Here is a 17031-nt window from a genome sequence, read left to right as displayed (position 1 = left end):
TAGGGGACGACCGAAGGCTTGATAGTCCCATTTTAGTTGGGTCGGTGGCCACTTTAGGCTTGTAAATAAAGCTTGTGTCATGTGGACACGTGTGAGAGATTGTCGGTCTGTAATGAATCATTTTACCCTTTGTTGTGCAACTGTTCAGAGCTTGTAAAGTCTTTTTGTAATTTGCATTGTCTATAAAGTGTTTTTCGGAGATGTTTGCTTGTGGATCCCGAGTGAGGCCTTTTCTCTGTCCTGTTCTTTCTTTTGTGGGATCTAAGGGACCATGGGAGGCTTCGGAGAGGCTGACCTTTGCGGACGGACACGCAAGGGTGCCGCACGACTTAGGCAAAATCAACTAAATCCGTGACAGTATGACATCAGCTGTGACGTGTCTGTGGGGCAAAACAGACATGAATATGTCTTATCAAATACGTAATTGGCATGTCTGGAAATGGATGGACAAAGCATTTGAATTAATGTTCGCATTATTCACTGTCATATATTATGGTGAGGAATTTTGATCGAATTAGTTTTTGGCCAGCCAGCAATGATATGAGATTCGATTCGATCGTTCACCGATATCATGAAATAAGCCAATTCTGATGACGAGTCAATTCCTCCGTCTTTAACATCTCAGCTAATCATTCACGAAAACTTTAGGATAAACACTTGTGAAGTGGTATAACATCCTTTGTATTCAAAAGACATCACAAGCGTATAGTATTGATATGACATATTTCAACACCGTCCAGCAATCATGATCTCAACAGTGTCAACGAAGGAGCTCCAAACTATAATGATGTGACACCTCAAACTCGAACGAGATGATCACTTGCTCTTGTACTGTCCAACTCCGTACAAGTTGACACCGCATACTACAGTGTCGTTTCGAAAAGCTTGGAACGATGCTACACGACTCGAATCCATATAGATTTATCGATGCTCGCCCATTAGGTACAAACCAATCGCCCAAGAAATCGACAACCATTCATGGACCATGTACAATTGATCCTCATTTGCAGGTATAAAAGCCAACCATCAAAGAGCTAGAGCACTCTACTTCCTCTTACTCTACCCAACACTAACTTAAACTTCGGAGGGATTGAATGAGAAAATCCGACTCCCGAATTCGGCCAATGTGTAGAAACTCGACAATAAAAAAACAAGCAACCCGTCGAGGGAAAAGGTTGGCCTTGGGAGATGAGGTTCAAACCCAACCCGACCCGACACTCACTTCCAATATCCAACATTCGCGTAGGCAATTTTGTGCATTCGCGATTGGACCGAACCGGCACTTTGGCCAGAGCTTAAAGGTTTCCAACAATCACAAGGGTATAGCATTGATTTGTGAGTCTGAAACATGTTGATGCTTCATTTCACAGCTTACACAAAAATTAGTTTCAGGCTTCATGCCGACAGAGCATGAGTATAACATTTTGCAGTACATTCAACACTCGATGGAAAGAAAAAACTTGAAGAGAAGAGAACAGAGAGTATACAAACAGGAGCTGGCACCGAGCTCTGTTTCTTACTTGTAACCTGTCGCAAAGCAAAGAAGGCTGTTCATATGAGAAGAGGGGTTTCATCAGCAGATTGCTTGCACTGCAAGCCTCTTGCTGAGATCGCTGCATTCACTGGGCTCGAATGCGTTCGCAGTCACATTGATTGAGCAGTTAGATCGACCGATGCATGCCTGGAATCAGAAAACATCGACGTCATTTGACCTGGTCTAGGTGTATATATGTGTTCTTGGCCAAAGGAAACATACATTACCTTCTTTACGACTGCTAAGGCATCAGGAGCCTCACAAGAGCCCTTCTTAAGCGAGCCACACGACCCCTCAGGATTTCCAAAGCTTGCAAATTGAATCTCGCTGAAGCTTCTGCTCCCTTGGCATGACAGCTCCAGAATGCTTCCCTCGACAACATTGGCGCATACTGTTCCAATGGTCACCGTCTGGAGACTCACTTGAGAAGGATCACCACCGACTTCCTCGAACAAGATCAGAGTATTGGGTCCCTTGGTAGTGAAGGATCTAGGGACATGGTACCTATTGGAAGCTCAATTATGAGTCTAGTATCAAATGGTACAACAATTTTTGGATACTATTCTTTCAAAAACTTGCTTGTTCTCAGAGTTCAGTTTCTGCTTTTACTATAGAGTTGAGGTGGGGGAAAGAATTCCTTTCAAGTGCTTTGAACAGCAATATGAATGACAAAATAACAAAGACATGAAAGTGAAAAGTGAAATAGAATCATGATACTCGACGTCTACTTTCATATGATTATACTTTAAAGCTAATGCATAACTTCAAAACTTTTGTTCTGCATCAAAAAATTTACCCTCTTTAGAAGCTCACTAAAGTTATTTGATGACCAACAACAGGATGACACCCAGTAGGTCAGTTGGCATCCTCTTTTTCTAGGAAATCTGATGTTCTAATTTTGCAGAAGCGACTGTGTCGTTGCTCAGTCTTGCATTATCGATGTGTGCTAGTTGGTGGTGCTCAAACCAGCACCACAACATACAAAAGTTGAACTGAAAGGTTATCTGTTATCTGTATTGCCCAACAGAAATTTTGATCTCAAACCTGTGGGTATGATAGCCCTTCCTAATGCAAATTTTAATACCAGCAGGCAGTGCAGAACTAAAACAACCAAGAGTTTGAAGCTTAAAGAACTTACCATCTCTGAGAAGGCATTCCGCATTCAGTTCTACACTTGTCGGAGTCATATTTTTGTCGGTAATCACAAGGTTCACACCCGCTGTCAGCAGCAAGGAAGCTTGGCCAGTAGCGCCCAATGCTCTGCCCGTTCACCCAAGCATGCCCTTTCCCCATTCCTTGCAGGTCCAACACGAGACTATCATTGCCATCAGGAACCTCAAATGTTGTCTGAATCAAATAAAACCAACCAAAATATATAGTCTTGCACCTCCACAAAAGTTGAACTTTAAACATACTAATTCATCGTTGTTAATCATTTGAGAACAATGTGAAAAACAAGAAATGGTGGTCTCCAGTAAGTCTTTAACTTTTCATTACCTTGTACCAAGTCATTGACTTGTTAATAGGAAGTCGATCAGAGTTCCAGTTGAGGCCATGGGATGCTGATGGCAAGTAGATTTTGCTCATCTCTCCATTCAGTCCAATCTCGCAACAATTTGAATAGAGTTTTAAGAGCCACAATAATATTTATAGAACAAGAATGTTTTCTTGAATCATCTGAATTAAGTACTTAAAGATACCTTGTATGACCATTTGTTTTTTGTCAAGTCAATTTTTTCCTTTCCATTTCCAATAAGTTCAACAGGACCACCATCGATTCCAGCCTTTTGCAAGTCAAAAAATGCCCCATAGTTCTGACCAGTACACCAGACAAGCATGCTGTTACCAAAGTTGTTCTCGTTCCACATGAAGCATTATCGATAACAAATGGAAAATTTTCTCTCAGAATCATGCATCCTTTTCTTTCTTCAACGAAAATAAGGAACCATATGATATCAAAGCAAGTCCTAGTTTAGTGCTTCAAGGGACTTTGGAATTTCAAAAGATGCCCAAATAATTCTTTATAAAACACAACTTCTCTCAAAACCTGTGCATAGATAGAAAGCAGCTAGACTTGTTGGCACCCTTAACAATAAGATTAACAATAGATCTGCCTACAATAGATGAACTAGAAAACTATAATTGTATGTGCATATGGAAATACAAACCGCCAGACCGTCAGTAGCACTGAGCAATGTAATGAAATTATGTCCATCCCTCAATTCGGCCTCCTGCTCAAAGTCAAACTTGTAAGATCCTTTTGTAGCATAACCTGATCCTGTTGTTACAAACTTTGTTAGACTGTTTGCAAAAAGACAAACTTGTAAGATCCTTTAGTAGTATATCCTGAACCTGCTGTGACAAAATTTGAGAGACTGTTCACAACACTTTCCAATCTAAACATCCTCAAAGTTTGTTGTTTTTACATTTACTAAATGAAGGGTATATATGGGAAGAAAAAAAACATATAAAATTAGTTCTGTTCTTGCACAGTTGGAACTCAATTTGAGTTTACAACTAAGAAGGCACTGATAAGAAGAATTACCTATTAGGCGGTTGTTAACATAAGCATGAAGAATGTGGCCTTTTGTTTTAACCCGTAGGTTCATCTTCTTGCGCCAAGATGTACTGGATTTGTTGAGTGTCACACTGTAACAACATGTACTTAAATAAGAATTCTTATGATGCACAAAGTGACCAAACAAGAAAAGTATAGATGCTTTTTCTGATTCATACAGTTTATAAAATAATAGAAAAATCATGAAGTAAACTATACTACTATGGATTAGGTTTTATGATGGTGCACTATTAATTAGGACACAGCATTTATATGAGACAATACATAAACAATACTAGCGATTGTTGTATTAAGTTTTTACCTACCAAAAACTCTGGCAATATGTTGCATTGTGTAAGATATTTCTGTTTAGCTTGTCTAGTCATACTTTTTTGGAATGTGAAGTTGAAAGGGTAATGAACTAAAACTGTGGGTTGTTAGTTCTTGATGCTATATCCATTTGATTGTCATGTAGCTACCGACTGAACTATCGATGTTTATTTTGCAAGATGAACATAAAAGTATATTACCTGGTCATGTACCACAAGTAGTCACTAGCATCACCAGTAGTCATGATCTGCTCTAATAGTGACTCATTAGAGAATGACCCCTTACCATTGAGGGTATCCTCCATGATTTCAGAGTGCCATTTCCAACTCAATTTTGTCGACTTGACAGGTTTGTTAACCATCAAAGAAGTTTGTGTGGTTACCTGCATGCAAATAGAATTTAAAGAAATTCCATTAACACCCAAGTATGAGATAACCTTGATGGACAATAGTTCCAACTTCTTAACATGCACCATAGACTCCTGTTTAGATTAGGTGTTATTATAAAATGGTCCACATTTTAAGTACATCTAAACCTAATTATGAATAAATTTTTGGCTTGTGTTGATCTATAATGAAGTGTACAATTTAGCCATGTAAGTCAATCTGAATTACATTCCGTTTATTCTAATAGTTATATCTGTGCCGGTTGAAGGTATCTTGGATTATAAAGACTCCTTAAGGTCTTTGTCTTGATTTTCCTTTCATATGCCATAAAAAGCTTAGGCTAATCACATTTGTACAAAGAGGTCCAATTCCATCCTATTGAAAAGATGTAAGCAATTTACCTTGGCAGTGTTGTAGACTTCCTTTTTGCAATCAGGGAGGATACTGATAGACCTAGAAGGCACAAGATATGTGTTTCCATTGTATGTTGCATTGGCATCATTTGATTGATTAGCATTGGTCAAGAAACAGCCAGAACTAGTTTCATTTATGGAGAACTTTGTTACCTGCAAAATAGTAAATTGGTGTCAGTTTTGTATGCCATGCATCAATAGGTAAAAACAGAGGGATAAGTATGACAGACCGCCAATGCATTTCCCAGCTGTGTGGTATTGACTTCACCGTATGTGAGAATCTTCTCCATCATTTTAATGGCACTATGTAATTGCTTCAAATGTCCCCACTTTGGTTGCCTTATGTTCCCTTTATAGATGAGGAAAAGATTAATAATATTCATGGATTGTTCAATGCTCGATAAACGGAATGAAAGAATCTTGTTAGTCTTAATTACATCACAAATATTATGGGCAGTATACTCTTACTGAGTAAGAAATGGTATTTCTAGTACATCGGTTTGCCATTTTGAATCTCATGCTAAAAAAAAAGTCATGTAATTTTGTTTGACTAACAAATATCTCATTCTGTAGAAGCATTTTCCCAAATCTCCACACAAAGGCGTAAAAAGAAAACAAAAGATTCAGAGTTCCGATAATATTCAGTTAATATAAACACTCAAACCGTCAATCAGGAAATGTTTTGCCTATAATATAGTAACAAAGTCTTAAGATGCTTCTAAAGCTGGTTTTGTTGCAGGGTCTAAACATGCATTCTACAAGTTGATACTGAAATGTTTCTGTCAAGAAGGTGTCATGTAATAAGTACCATATTCATCTAGAGGAGCATCATAATCATATGATGTTGTAAGATAAGGACCTCCTGATGTCCGACCAAAATTGGTTCCTCCATGATACTGAAAAAGAGTAATAGGATAGATTAACAGCAGAGACAAGCATGATGTAATTATCCCTTCTGAAAAAGATATTATGTATTAAGGTAGTCAATTATAACCAACTCTCAGCATACGAAAGAAACTTGTGTTGATTAATTCATAATGATGTATGCATTGAAATGTGTATTTTGCACCATATAATAATTCTGGAAGGTGCCTCCAGATGCAAAGAAGTTTGCCACTGCATAAGCCACATCTTCAACAGGTCTATGAGGTTGACTCTCTCCCCAACCTTTGAACCTAAAGAATCTCAACAAACTCACTGTCAGGTTTGTACTGAGGGGTGAAATTGATTAAGAGGAAGACGAGCTCACCATCCGGTCCAATTTTCTGTCCACATTTTGGGAATGCTTGGGCGATTTGGCTTGAACTTGTGACAGTAGAAGCCATTGCAAGTATTTATCTGCAAGGAGGGAATGCCAACAAATTGTAAGTTGATTTAGTTAACGTGATCCTAAAACTAAAAGGAACTCTCACAAATATACTCTATCTGACTTGATGCACATCACTGCACCTGAGGATGCCAAGAAACTTGACAAAGTTGCCATTTTGACCTATCAACCTTAGAACAAACCATAAAAGATCTAGGTTTAGGTGTATTTACCATAGGAGATGGTGCATCTGCTTGCTGGCACATGATCCATGGCACATTCACATTGAGAGATTTTGCCATGTCAGCACACCACTGGATATACCTTTTCCCAGAATCTCCATACTTTTTTATGAAATTGCCATACTCGTTTTCGATCTGATATATCAAAATTTTCCATGAGTGTTCTAGCAATCACAGTTAAAGAAAAAGTGATGATGTAGTCCTGATAGTTCGAAACAATATATATCTGTTTCACAGCAAGCACATATGGCCCACTTTCAGTATCTTACTATATCAATGGTTTTTCTTACAGATAATTCCGTAGATGAATTAACTGGCCACATGCTCATGCTTGACATCAAAAACACAATGGGACACATTTCAGACTAATGGAAATAGTCCATCAAAAGCCAATTGTTTTCTTGTTCCTAATAAAATTTGGACTATGAAGAGTGCTATTCTTAGTTCCATTCGTGAAGCCAGATTAGTTGAAATGTCATTAGAACTTGCTGCTATTGCTATTGAATTGATTGATCACACTTCTAAAACATAACATTAACTATCAAACAAGTAGTCAGAAAATGGATGGACAGATGGGGGGAGAGTGAAAATTTTGACTGTTACAGAAGAAAAATGAACCCCTTGAGAAGCCACAAGAATTGCACTTAGCAAATCATCTGGCTGATGTTATTCCATCTATTGAGATGACTAACAATGAGCAATCTTTTTTTGCATCATCAGTGAATGATTGGTCATATGTTGTGATTTTATTTCCCTATCTCAAACTCTTTTTTTGTACAGCTATTCTATATTAAAATTAATACTCAATGAAATTACATGTCAGATCTTCCTTGCAGAAAGACATTATATAACAAAAGCGTTTGTGTTTTTACTGACTACCCAACCTGTGTTATGATGACCGGTCCACCTTCTGGAGCTAATAGTTTTTCCTTTTTGACCATGCTCACTATCAAAGTTGTGAAAGTTTGCATCTCAGCCTACACGATGGAATAGAGGACATGTTAAAAGTCTTTTGCCTCATAATTAATAATCACTTTAAACAGAAAATTCACTGAAACAGCAGATAATTAATAGAAATAAAAAGCTAGAAAGGTACCTTAAAGATGTCATTATTGGTCCTCAGTTCAATTCCTGGAATCTGATGTAACCACACAGGAAAACCCCTGCAAAAGAACTGAACCCGATCACACATGATGTTATGGCCACAGCACCAAGAACATTCTCTAAATAAAGTTGCTAAGATTTTACCCATAGTTCCACTCAGCACAAACATATGGTCCAATCCGGAGAACTACGTAGAGGCCGGCATCCTGCACAATCTTGATGAACTTGATGAAGTTCAGGTTGCCCTCGAAATTGTACTGCCCGAAAGAGAACGTAAGAGAGGCTGCTCATTAGATGACCAATCACTGATGTAATGGATATTGGCAATGCAGCAAAGTCGAGATTTTGGGGAACCTCTCCACGGCTTGGTTCATGAGCGTTCCAAAAGATGTAGGTGTCGATGGCATCGACTCCACCCTCCTTTGCCTTCTGTATCAGATCTGGCCACATCTGAAACACCATCAAATCACAAATGGATTAAAATCATAGGCGATACGGATTTCGCCAATGTCATTGGAGGGAGAAGGTAGAGCGGTGACCAACCTCGGCGGTGCTCCGTGCATAATGAATGGAGCCGGAGATGAGAACCCGGCGTTGGCCATCGATGATTATTGCTCTTCCATCATAGGTCACGTTCATCGCCCATGAGCTCAGGCAGCAAGCGATGGCGATGAGCAGCGACAGAGCTCTCGAAGGACCCACCATCGTCCTCGTCCTCCTCGCCGGCTCCCGTGACTCCCATTTCCCGGATTTATAGTGGAACCGTCGAGCTTCGCGTCGGAGAGAACGAATCTGGGTCGAGAGGGGTCAGAAATGCGCGGGCTTCCACCACTGAGCAGCACCTCAAATCCCCAAATTTAGTCCCCGATGCGGTCAACGCAAAGGGTTCGGAACGATGCTTCCCCGCCATGAAACGCGCGGAAGGTGCCTGCGAGAAGACATAGCTGGGGGCTGTGACGAGAGCGAATCTCCTGCGGACCCCTCGTCTTCTCGAGCTCTCCTGCTGACAGGATCACCGTGCCCTTGATCTCTCTCGATCGAACACCGGAGGATCGGCGATTCATCTTCTAGATCTCAACGTCACGAATCAACCACTTCAGCGGTCGATCAGCACGGTTGGTGAAAACTAGCAATCGCCTAGCAAGAACTAGAGACTCGTTTACAGAAATGTACACAGATGACGCATGGAGATAAGTATTGACAAAGACAAGAGTACCCCATCAGGGATTTACATATAAGAATCAAACCATAAAAACAAGACAATGAGGATGCCCTCAAGATCTTACAAACAAGAAGCAAAAAGGGAAAGAAAATGTAGAATAAAAGCTCCCCAGGTAGTCTTATCAAACCCTACAAAACATTCCATGTGCCTACACGATTGTTCGATAATTCGATCACAAACGAGAGGAGGGAGGGGCAGCACAACGGCCAGACAAAACGAAACATAGCAGAAGATGAGGTAGGTATAAGAGAGAAATATAAGGAACCATAAAGGGAAAAGCTATAAGATGGTCAGCGAATGAATTGTTTGGTCTGCGGAGACAGCCAATCACTAGTAGTACATGAGCTGCTGGGCTGCGCTCGCGTTTTGGAAACCACCATCGTAGATAGCTTGGCTGCCGCCTGCGCCCATTGCCATCGCAGCTTGCTTCAGAGCATGCTGGCCCTGGGCATGCATCAGTGACTGGCTGGAGCTCATCTTGCTCAGTGCCAATGCAGGGTCGTAACCAAAGAGGTCAGCTGCAGAGAGTCCGGGGAATGGAGCAGCTGCAGGTGGGGGCAGTGGTGCAGAGGATGTACCCGGTGGTGTTGGTTTGCTGCCCCAAGAACACTGAAACATGAACAAATGAATGCACGAATCAAATATCCATAATCTGTTGCTCTACCGCAAAATCTATCTGCATAAAAATAAACCTAGAGAAAAGAAGAGACTACTAGGATAAATCAATTCGATATTACACTTCATCCACCTGGGCAGATCACAACTTCACAAAGTTGCATGTGATGACATTCACATACCATAGGTGCAATGTAGAACATCATTCGTGGGCAGGTCGGCTTCTTCAAAGCATCATGTGTGAGGTGATAGTCTTCTTGTATGAGATTACTTGGAAACATGAAGCAACTACATTTCAAAATACTAACCACATCTATGTTAGGCCTTTGTCAGTCACTGAGACTTGGTCTTATTTGGGGGTCTCCACAGCAACCACACCGATATTTTGTCTATTTTATTATGATAGCTCACTTATATCATCAAAATAAAGCTCCAAGATCTATCATTTTGATCATGTGTATGTGAAACTTTACCTTGATCCTGTGCTTTATATCTACATTTGAAGTGTTCTTGTATCTTATATCTAAAACTTTAAGCAGTAAAGCATAAAGACTTGGCCAGTCAAGGATTTTAATCTAATTTGACGGCATAATGGATAATTCATCCTTTAAAAGGTATCTTTTGTACTCCATTATGGTAGAAAGTAGGTAACATTAGCTCTTTCACAAAGGCTACTTGAGCAACTTTTCCAACTTATGTATATTCCCTCTCTTCGTTTCTCATCACCGATCTAGTAAAAATTTTCCAGTCATGAACAAGCATAATGAGTGTCAACAAACACAGATTGGGTCAAAGTGCACCCTGACCGGCTGGGAGCCTAGTTTGACACTGTTTAGCACAAGTCAAGTTCAATACCTGTATCAGATTCATCTCCTAAAGGAATCAAAGTTGGGTAAACCCAGTCTTGAAGAAAGAGATTATCACATCTTTTCCCAATAAAAGTTTCATTTAAATTCATCCAAATAGTAAACAAGCAGTGCTTGAAAGGCAGATTGAACTGAAACATGCCATCAAAACAAGTCTTGTCAAGCCAATACTAACAATTCTAATTATGTAGTTTCAAAGATTCAAAAAAATCTGATACTAGACAGGTCAAATCCAAAAAATATTTTAAAAAAATAAGATTTCCACTTCAGAGAAAATGAGCGCAAATAATTCAACTCTACCTTGATTGGTTTCCCACAAAGAATTTGACCATTCCCAATTTGGATAGCCAGAGCAGCTTCAGAATGGTTACTGTATCTTACAAAACCAAATCCTTTCTCATGCTGTATACGAACTTCCTCAATGACTCCAGCACCAAGGCCATGGAATTGGCGATGGAGATCCAGTTGTGTAACCTGCCATTTTACATTTCAACTTACAACAAAGAAAAATGACCCCCATCCCCTTCTGCCAAAACTAAACTCGCAATAATTACGATCAAACAAGCATGACTAGCTTCAACAAGTGACTAAATATTCAAAAATGTAATGAGGCACAAGCAGGATATCCATCAAAGCATCAATACAAGCTTCATAACATGGTTTATTTTAAAAACTACTGAAATTTGTATATATAAAAGAGATGTTGATTCTTGCACAAAATCAAATAAGAGAGAAATGAATGCTTGCCTCGTGAGCAAGGTTACCAACGTATACAGTTGTATATTGTGGATTATTCTCTGGACCATCATCATTTGTATTCTCTTGGCCATCTTCTGCCCCCCCAAAAAAAAAAAACGCACACACACAGATTAACACAGAAAGTTCAAACTGAAAAATTACATAGTCTACAAACCAAGCCAGCACAATCAACATGAAAAAAGATCATCAACAACAAAACTGTGTTCTTGACATACGAGCGCACTGGAATACTTGGCACCTAATTTAGTTATTTTTAAAGAAGAGCAGTTAACATGCTTGGCAATAATCTACTTATTCCAACTATTCAACAAGAACAACTCATGTATTCGACAGGTTACACCGTTATCTAAAATAAAAGATATAACAAAAAACAAGAAATACATAGTTTTCACAGAATCATGAAGAATCCATTACACAGTCAAGGTAGTAGACTTACTTGGCCACCTCACTGAAACCATGTAGAAATGCTATGGTTCCCAAGGAATTTAGTATAACTACTGATTATTTTACATAATTAACAAACTTATTATATGAATTTTTTTTTACCAACTAAATTTCTAACCAGAAAGAAACAGAAAAAATATATTTTTACTGATTAGCTTTTGATGCACAAAAGAAAAGATTAACGACATGATTGTAGAACTCACGAGAACAATATATATTGTACACTGCTACTACGCCAGTTCAAGATGACACCCACCTGCAGATCCATTTGTTAGATCCATCACACTCTTTGAATCTGAATTTTGTTTGTCTTCGTTAGCATTAGCTCCCTTGGTAGCCCAGTTACAACGGATTTGCCGACTGCCAAGCCACTTGCCTGCGTAATTTCAGTATAAGATTGCTCAAGTCAAGCTTGAAATTTTTGGAATTGAAACTTTTGGAATAGAACATCAAAAAGACAAGATGAATATCACAAGTCAAACCATATTAAGAAGCATAAAGTAAATACACATTAATAAGAGTTGCCCCATTAATCTGAACATATGTAAGGTGCACAAAGTAATCATTCGCCTGAAACCATCAATCAGCCTGAGAGAAGTTGATTGGTAGGTCATTGAAAAGTGTAATGACCAGAAATTGACAAAGTAGAACTCACCAGTTAAGTCATTGATGGCACTTTGAGCATCCTGTCAAAATAATAGTAAAAAAAGTGTTCACTGGACAAAATTCCATAATAATGAACCTAAGGCTGAGTATCAACTATCACTGACCTGTTGATTCCGGAAAGAAACAAAACCAAACCCTCTTGAACGCCCAGTTTTTTGGTCCCACATGACTCTTGCATCTCTAGAGAAAAAAGATAAAGGCAGGTCTACATGATTTCAGGCACGTAAAGCCAATTTCTCAAAACCTTTGGGCACAAAAATGAAGTTCTTACTAATTCCTTAAACAATATGACCCAATGAAAATTGACAAAATTCAGACATAAGAACATTATTAAAAACAAATACATAGGTAAAAAATTCTTACGAGCAGCTTGAATACACAGAGAAGCACGCAAACAAGGTTGCATCTGTGATCTCAGGGCTAAGATCACCAACAAAGATGTTGTAGTGGCCTATATATGCCCAATAATAAATCATCCTAAAGTCAGTATTTCCATATGATACAAGTCGATCTGTAGTGCATCACAAACTTTGCAAGTAAAATGATTGTAAAACTCGACCTGATGTGTCCTCTCTTTGCCCACTGGCATACGCCCAATTAACCTTAAGAGGTTGGCCAAACCTGCAAAGCTACATGATATCAACCATGACACATGCTATTAGAAAATAACAGACAACACAATTTTGATGACCCAACTTACAGCTGCCTCCCATTAAGTGTTACAATTGCAAGTGCAGCTGACTGGCGGTCATAATAATCAACAAAACCAAATGATGACTGCAAAGTCAAAGCAAAGCATGATGAGCATATCAGAGCTTAGAAGATCTAAATATCAGTCAGTAATTTACATTAATGTACAATACATATGGTACCACAAAATAATATAAATACCATGCCAGTATAATCATCATGTAAGCCACAGTGCATATTGCGCCATGCCATTACGCTGCATGCAATGGCCGCATAGGCACGTGACCTTATGATGCATGCAAATGCCTAAACCGGATGGAACCAAGCATCCAGCCATCTCGATTTTCTAGATAAAATCCTCATTGGTCATGGTGCACCAGTCAACATGAATACCAATTTAAAAAAGATTCATTTCGATTGGGTAAAATAGGTCTAGTTTTCTATTATTTTTTCTCGTTTCCTTTTACTTTCTTAAACAAACACTTTAGTTATATGTCCTAAGATGATGACTTCGCCTTGTAATACAAGCTCCTAAATTTGCAATTTCTTTTGCCACTGCTTTCTAGTTGCTTCTCAGTTTTTTTTTGTAATATCATTTGTCGTTGTCAATGTTTTGTTTTCTTGTTTATAATATTTTAGTCTTTGAATGGCAAACATATAGTTGTGTAAATTTCAGCCATATGTAAACAATCTTACGAACTAATTTGAGTTCCTCTCACAAGTTAACTATTTAAAAGAAACTAGCAATATTTAAAATTTCATATGTCGACTACTTGTTAAATGAGCCAAGATGGTTGAGGAAGATGAACATTTCAAGTGTTATGAAAATGCTAGGCCATGCAAATTATCTTTCAGCAGACACTAATGGGACATAATGTAAATTAATTGCTCCGAACATCTCATGTTTCACTGATTTGCAATTGATTGACGTTGTTTGTTCTTTTGTAATGTAGTCGACTTGAATTGTATCCGTGTTGTTGTTATCGTTATCAACTAGATTAATGATATAATTGACTAAATAATTATTGATTTTTTCACCTAATAGTCATTGTAATCCTCAAAATCCATATAATAAATTCTGTATCCATTCCTAACCAAACTTGTCAGGGTGTGAATCATACCATGCATATGCACAGTATGCCACTGAGTTAATGCGGGAAGCGGTACATCTTAAAAGCACAACTTTGAGGAGTGCCAGTTCTCTGCAAAAGAGTACTAGCATGGCAAACCTAAACAAGGATCCTGAAATAAGAGCAACTCATGAAATTCAGATTGAAGTATGGAGATCATTAGAGATAACAAGTTCAATATCATGTTCCGCTATAAATCAAGCTATTCCATTCAACGAGAATGCACAAAATGCTGAAATAGTAATGCCAAGGACTAAATTTTCGACAAAATTTAATATTATAAGCACTTCAACCAAAGAGCTATCTCAAAGTAAAGCGAATAACTGACTTTCTCCTTCCTGATGAGCTTGCATCCTTCAACAAGGCCAGTACTTTGGAAAACCTCTTGAAGAAGGGCTTCGGTAACCTGAAGATGAACATTACCTACGTATCTGTATTTGTTCATACAGAATAATGTAGGAGAGAAAATCAAATTCAACGATACAACACCATAAAAAAGCCAAAATTAATAATTCAAAAACACATTTTCAACATCCTCAGTACACATTCCTAATCAAGACAATTCACAAACTATGGCAGTCCAAAATTCACGATAAATAGTGTGATAGCTTCTCAACAAAAACTACATTATATTATTATCAGGTTAATGAAATAGTCATGCATGATTTTATAACTCCAAAACAAGTTAAAACAAATAAAAGAAAAAAACCCACTGATGCACACTCTAGAAAAGAAAATGTGTGCACAACTAAAACGGCAACAAAGGCACATACAAAAATATAGTAAAGCAAAAAGAAAAAGCCCTGATGACACTCACACACTGCGACATGTGCTTGGATCAAATCCAGGAGGCAGATTCCCACTTAGGATTGGTTCTATCTGCAAAATAAAAGTGCAAATGAACAAATAAAAAAAAAAGAAAAAGCTTACAACTATAGTAGTCCTAAACAGTACGTAGCTACGATATATCAGAAAATTCCGAAAGGGCACTCTATGATAAGTCAGAAAGAAGAAAGAATTAGTCCTGAACCAAATGCACTCGCATTCATAATGTCAAAATTTTTGCTCTAAGACCCAGTCACTCTTAACCAAAAGAAGATAGGTCTGAAGATAAGCGGAAAGGCTGGCAGACATTTGGTTTTTGGAGTTTTCCATTAACAGCTCTCGCAGCATTGCAACAACATTTGATATTAAATTTCAAATAAAAAACTAAAAATTATAAACGAGGAGCTTCGTGAAGGACACTGATGAAAAGTTTGGTTTACTCGTCTAGAATTTTTTTCCCAGAAAACAAATGCACGGCCCCAGGACTGACCGCAGTAATTTCAATCAAAGGAGGCCATACAGCGAGAAAGAGTGTTCGCTAACCATACGAGCAGAATGAGTTACGCTAGAAATCAAGCAAACGACAAAACCAATTTGTTATAGAGAAGTGACAGAAAAACAGCCAATCAGAAAACGCGACAATGCAAAGAAAGAACCACATATTTAGATCGGCACATAATTACGCTTCCAAGAACCCACATGAAGAGGGAGAAAGATGCCACATGCCCGTAACGGGACTACGAAAAACCACGATTTGGTCATCCAACTAAAAGGAAAGCCTAATTTCGCAATCCAACTCAACGAAACCCTAAATCAAAAACAGTACGAAACGCTCGCAACAAACAATCTTTAATCGAGGGACAGAAACTGCGAAACCACAACAAAAGACGAAATTTTTTTATCCGATCGACACGAATAGGGATGCAAAGGCGACGGGAGTGGGGGTGGGAACCTGAGGAGCGGCCAGGAGGCCGGGGTGGGGGTAGAGGGCCTGCTGCTGTTGCTGCTGCTGCTGCTGCTGGAGGAGGAGGGCCTGCTGCATCAGAGCCTGCTGCTGCTGCTGCTTGAGCCTCTGCTGCTGCATCGTTCCTCGTCCTAGGGTCGTCCTCCGACACCACCCCGATCCGAGTTCGACAGTATCGTGGGGTGTAGCGGTAGGGTTTACCGAGAAAGAAAAAGGGGAGGACGAAGAAGCAAACCCTCGCGACCCCGAGAGAGAGAAAGAGAGAGAGAGTAAACCACGACGTCACGTGTCCTCTATATTGACTCCTTGGTTGACGACACGTGCTTTTCACGTTACACTAAATGAAGCACCAGATTACAATAGTGCTTCTCCCTTCTCAGCAGCAACACACAACAGATGCCAATCTTTTAGCACGCAGAATCAAATATGAGACTCCATAATAAGTTCCACAAGAATCATATATAGATCAAATTATTATATATTTTATTTTATATTAGAAGAAGTAATGAAAGGAAAAAATAGTGGCAAAAGTCCATGTGGAGACATCATAATGATTTGTAGACTGTCTTAGATTCGAATTCATGTGTATGTATTTAATGGAACAAAAAAATATCATTTAAAAATAGTGATAAGAGATTAAAAAAAAAAAAGTAATAGTTATGTATTATGTGAACAACAGCATAGAACTTGAGGTAGTAAAAATAATTAAAATAAAAAAATATTATTTAGTTAAGACGACAATATCAATCATTTTAGCCAACCATATACTTCGAATTTTGTCTCATGCTGCCATATATTCGTCCGTCGACGGATCCATCCATCTTGTGCTTCTTCTTCTTCCTTTTCTTTTCCTTTTTTCGTTTCTCAACGCTGACTATTATACCGACGTACTATGTCTCGATACGCTACGTACCAATCCGACGGTATAGATCCAAGAATTAAAATTTTGTTTACCTCCTCTTCTCATCCTGCCTAGTT

At 38.7% G+C, this 17031-nt stretch overlaps 2 protein-coding genes across 5 annotated transcripts; both read right to left on the bottom strand.

Annotated features, from left to right (window-relative positions):
* Positions 1-1314: 1314 nt before the first annotated feature.
* On the bottom strand, positions 1315-8974 carry LOC135606252 (beta-galactosidase-like). 3 transcript variants are annotated; one of them, XM_065097221.1, is made up of 19 exons: positions 8416-8974; positions 8227-8322; positions 8017-8129; positions 7865-7931; positions 7653-7745; positions 6760-6903; positions 6470-6558; positions 6290-6395; positions 6029-6116; positions 5451-5569; positions 5209-5373; positions 4622-4803; positions 4080-4183; positions 3703-3812; positions 3235-3348; positions 3032-3139; positions 2673-2881; positions 1762-2038; positions 1315-1681 (listed from the first exon to the last, which is right to left on the bottom strand). In XM_065097221.1, exons 1-19 carry the CDS (start codon positions 8575-8577, stop codon positions 1574-1576), a joined length of 2454 nt encoding a protein of 817 aa, XP_064953293.1. In that variant the 5' UTR covers positions 8578-8974; the 3' UTR covers positions 1315-1573. The 3 variants fall into 3 exon arrangements, with proteins under 3 accessions (XP_064953293.1, XP_064953294.1, XP_064953295.1); XM_065097222.1 differs by lacking the exons at positions 8227-8322; positions 8416-8974 and having other exon boundaries at positions 1317-1681; positions 7865-7942; positions 8017-8131; XM_065097223.1 differs by lacking the exons at positions 1315-1681; positions 1762-2038 and having other exon boundaries at positions 2673-2829; positions 8416-8931.
* A 95-nt stretch (positions 8975-9069) lies between these two features.
* On the bottom strand, positions 9070-16322 carry LOC103976737 (oligouridylate-binding protein 1). 2 transcript variants are annotated; one of them, XM_009392044.3, is made up of 12 exons: positions 16042-16322; positions 15082-15143; positions 14593-14695; positions 13145-13221; positions 13004-13065; positions 12808-12895; positions 12549-12624; positions 12434-12464; positions 12035-12154; positions 11323-11408; positions 10876-11049; positions 9070-9703 (listed from the first exon to the last, which is right to left on the bottom strand). In XM_009392044.3, the coding sequence occupies exons 1-12, from the start codon at positions 16171-16173 to the stop codon at positions 9425-9427; spliced, it is 1290 nt and encodes a 429-aa protein (XP_009390319.2). In that variant the 5' UTR covers positions 16174-16322; the 3' UTR covers positions 9070-9424. The 2 variants fall into 2 exon arrangements, with proteins under 2 accessions (XP_009390319.2, XP_009390320.2); XM_009392045.3 differs by having other exon boundaries at positions 11323-11405.
* Between the last annotated feature and the right edge of the window lie 709 nt (positions 16323-17031).

Source organism: Musa acuminata, chromosome BXJ2-2 (assembly GCF_036884655.1).
Source record: "Musa acuminata AAA Group cultivar baxijiao chromosome BXJ2-2, Cavendish_Baxijiao_AAA, whole genome shotgun sequence".
Lineage (NCBI taxonomy): Eukaryota > Viridiplantae > Streptophyta > Magnoliopsida > Zingiberales > Musaceae > Musa > Musa acuminata.
The sequence above is the reverse complement of the archived record's forward strand: the minus strand, read 5'-3'. Positions and strand labels throughout refer to the sequence as shown.

Bases quoted from the DNA above. Each gene is read 5' to 3' on its own strand.
- LOC135606252 (XM_065097221.1), bottom strand. From the start codon at position 8,577: ATGGTGGGTCCTTCGAGAGCTCTGTCGCTGCTCATCGCCATCGCTTGC. The intron at 8,323-8,415 runs GTTGGTCACCGC...ATGGTGTTTCAG, and splicing joins ATGCACGGAGCACCGCCGAG to ATGTGGCCAGATCTGATACA. The intron at 5,570-6,028 runs GTACTTATTACA...TCATCTATAAAG, and splicing joins TGCTCCTCTAGATGAATATG to GGAACATAAGGCAACCAAAG.
- LOC103976737 (XM_009392044.3), bottom strand. From the start codon at position 16,173: ATGCAGCAGCAGAGGCTCAAGCAGCAGCAGCAGCAGGCTCTGATGCAG. The intron at 12,625-12,807 runs GTAAGAATTTTT...TTTTTTCTCTAG, and splicing joins TCTGTGTATTCAAGCTGCTC to AGATGCAAGAGTCATGTGGG. The intron at 12,155-12,433 runs GTGAGTTCTACT...GAAATTACGCAG, and splicing joins TGCCATCAATGACTTAACTG to GCAAGTGGCTTGGCAGTCGG.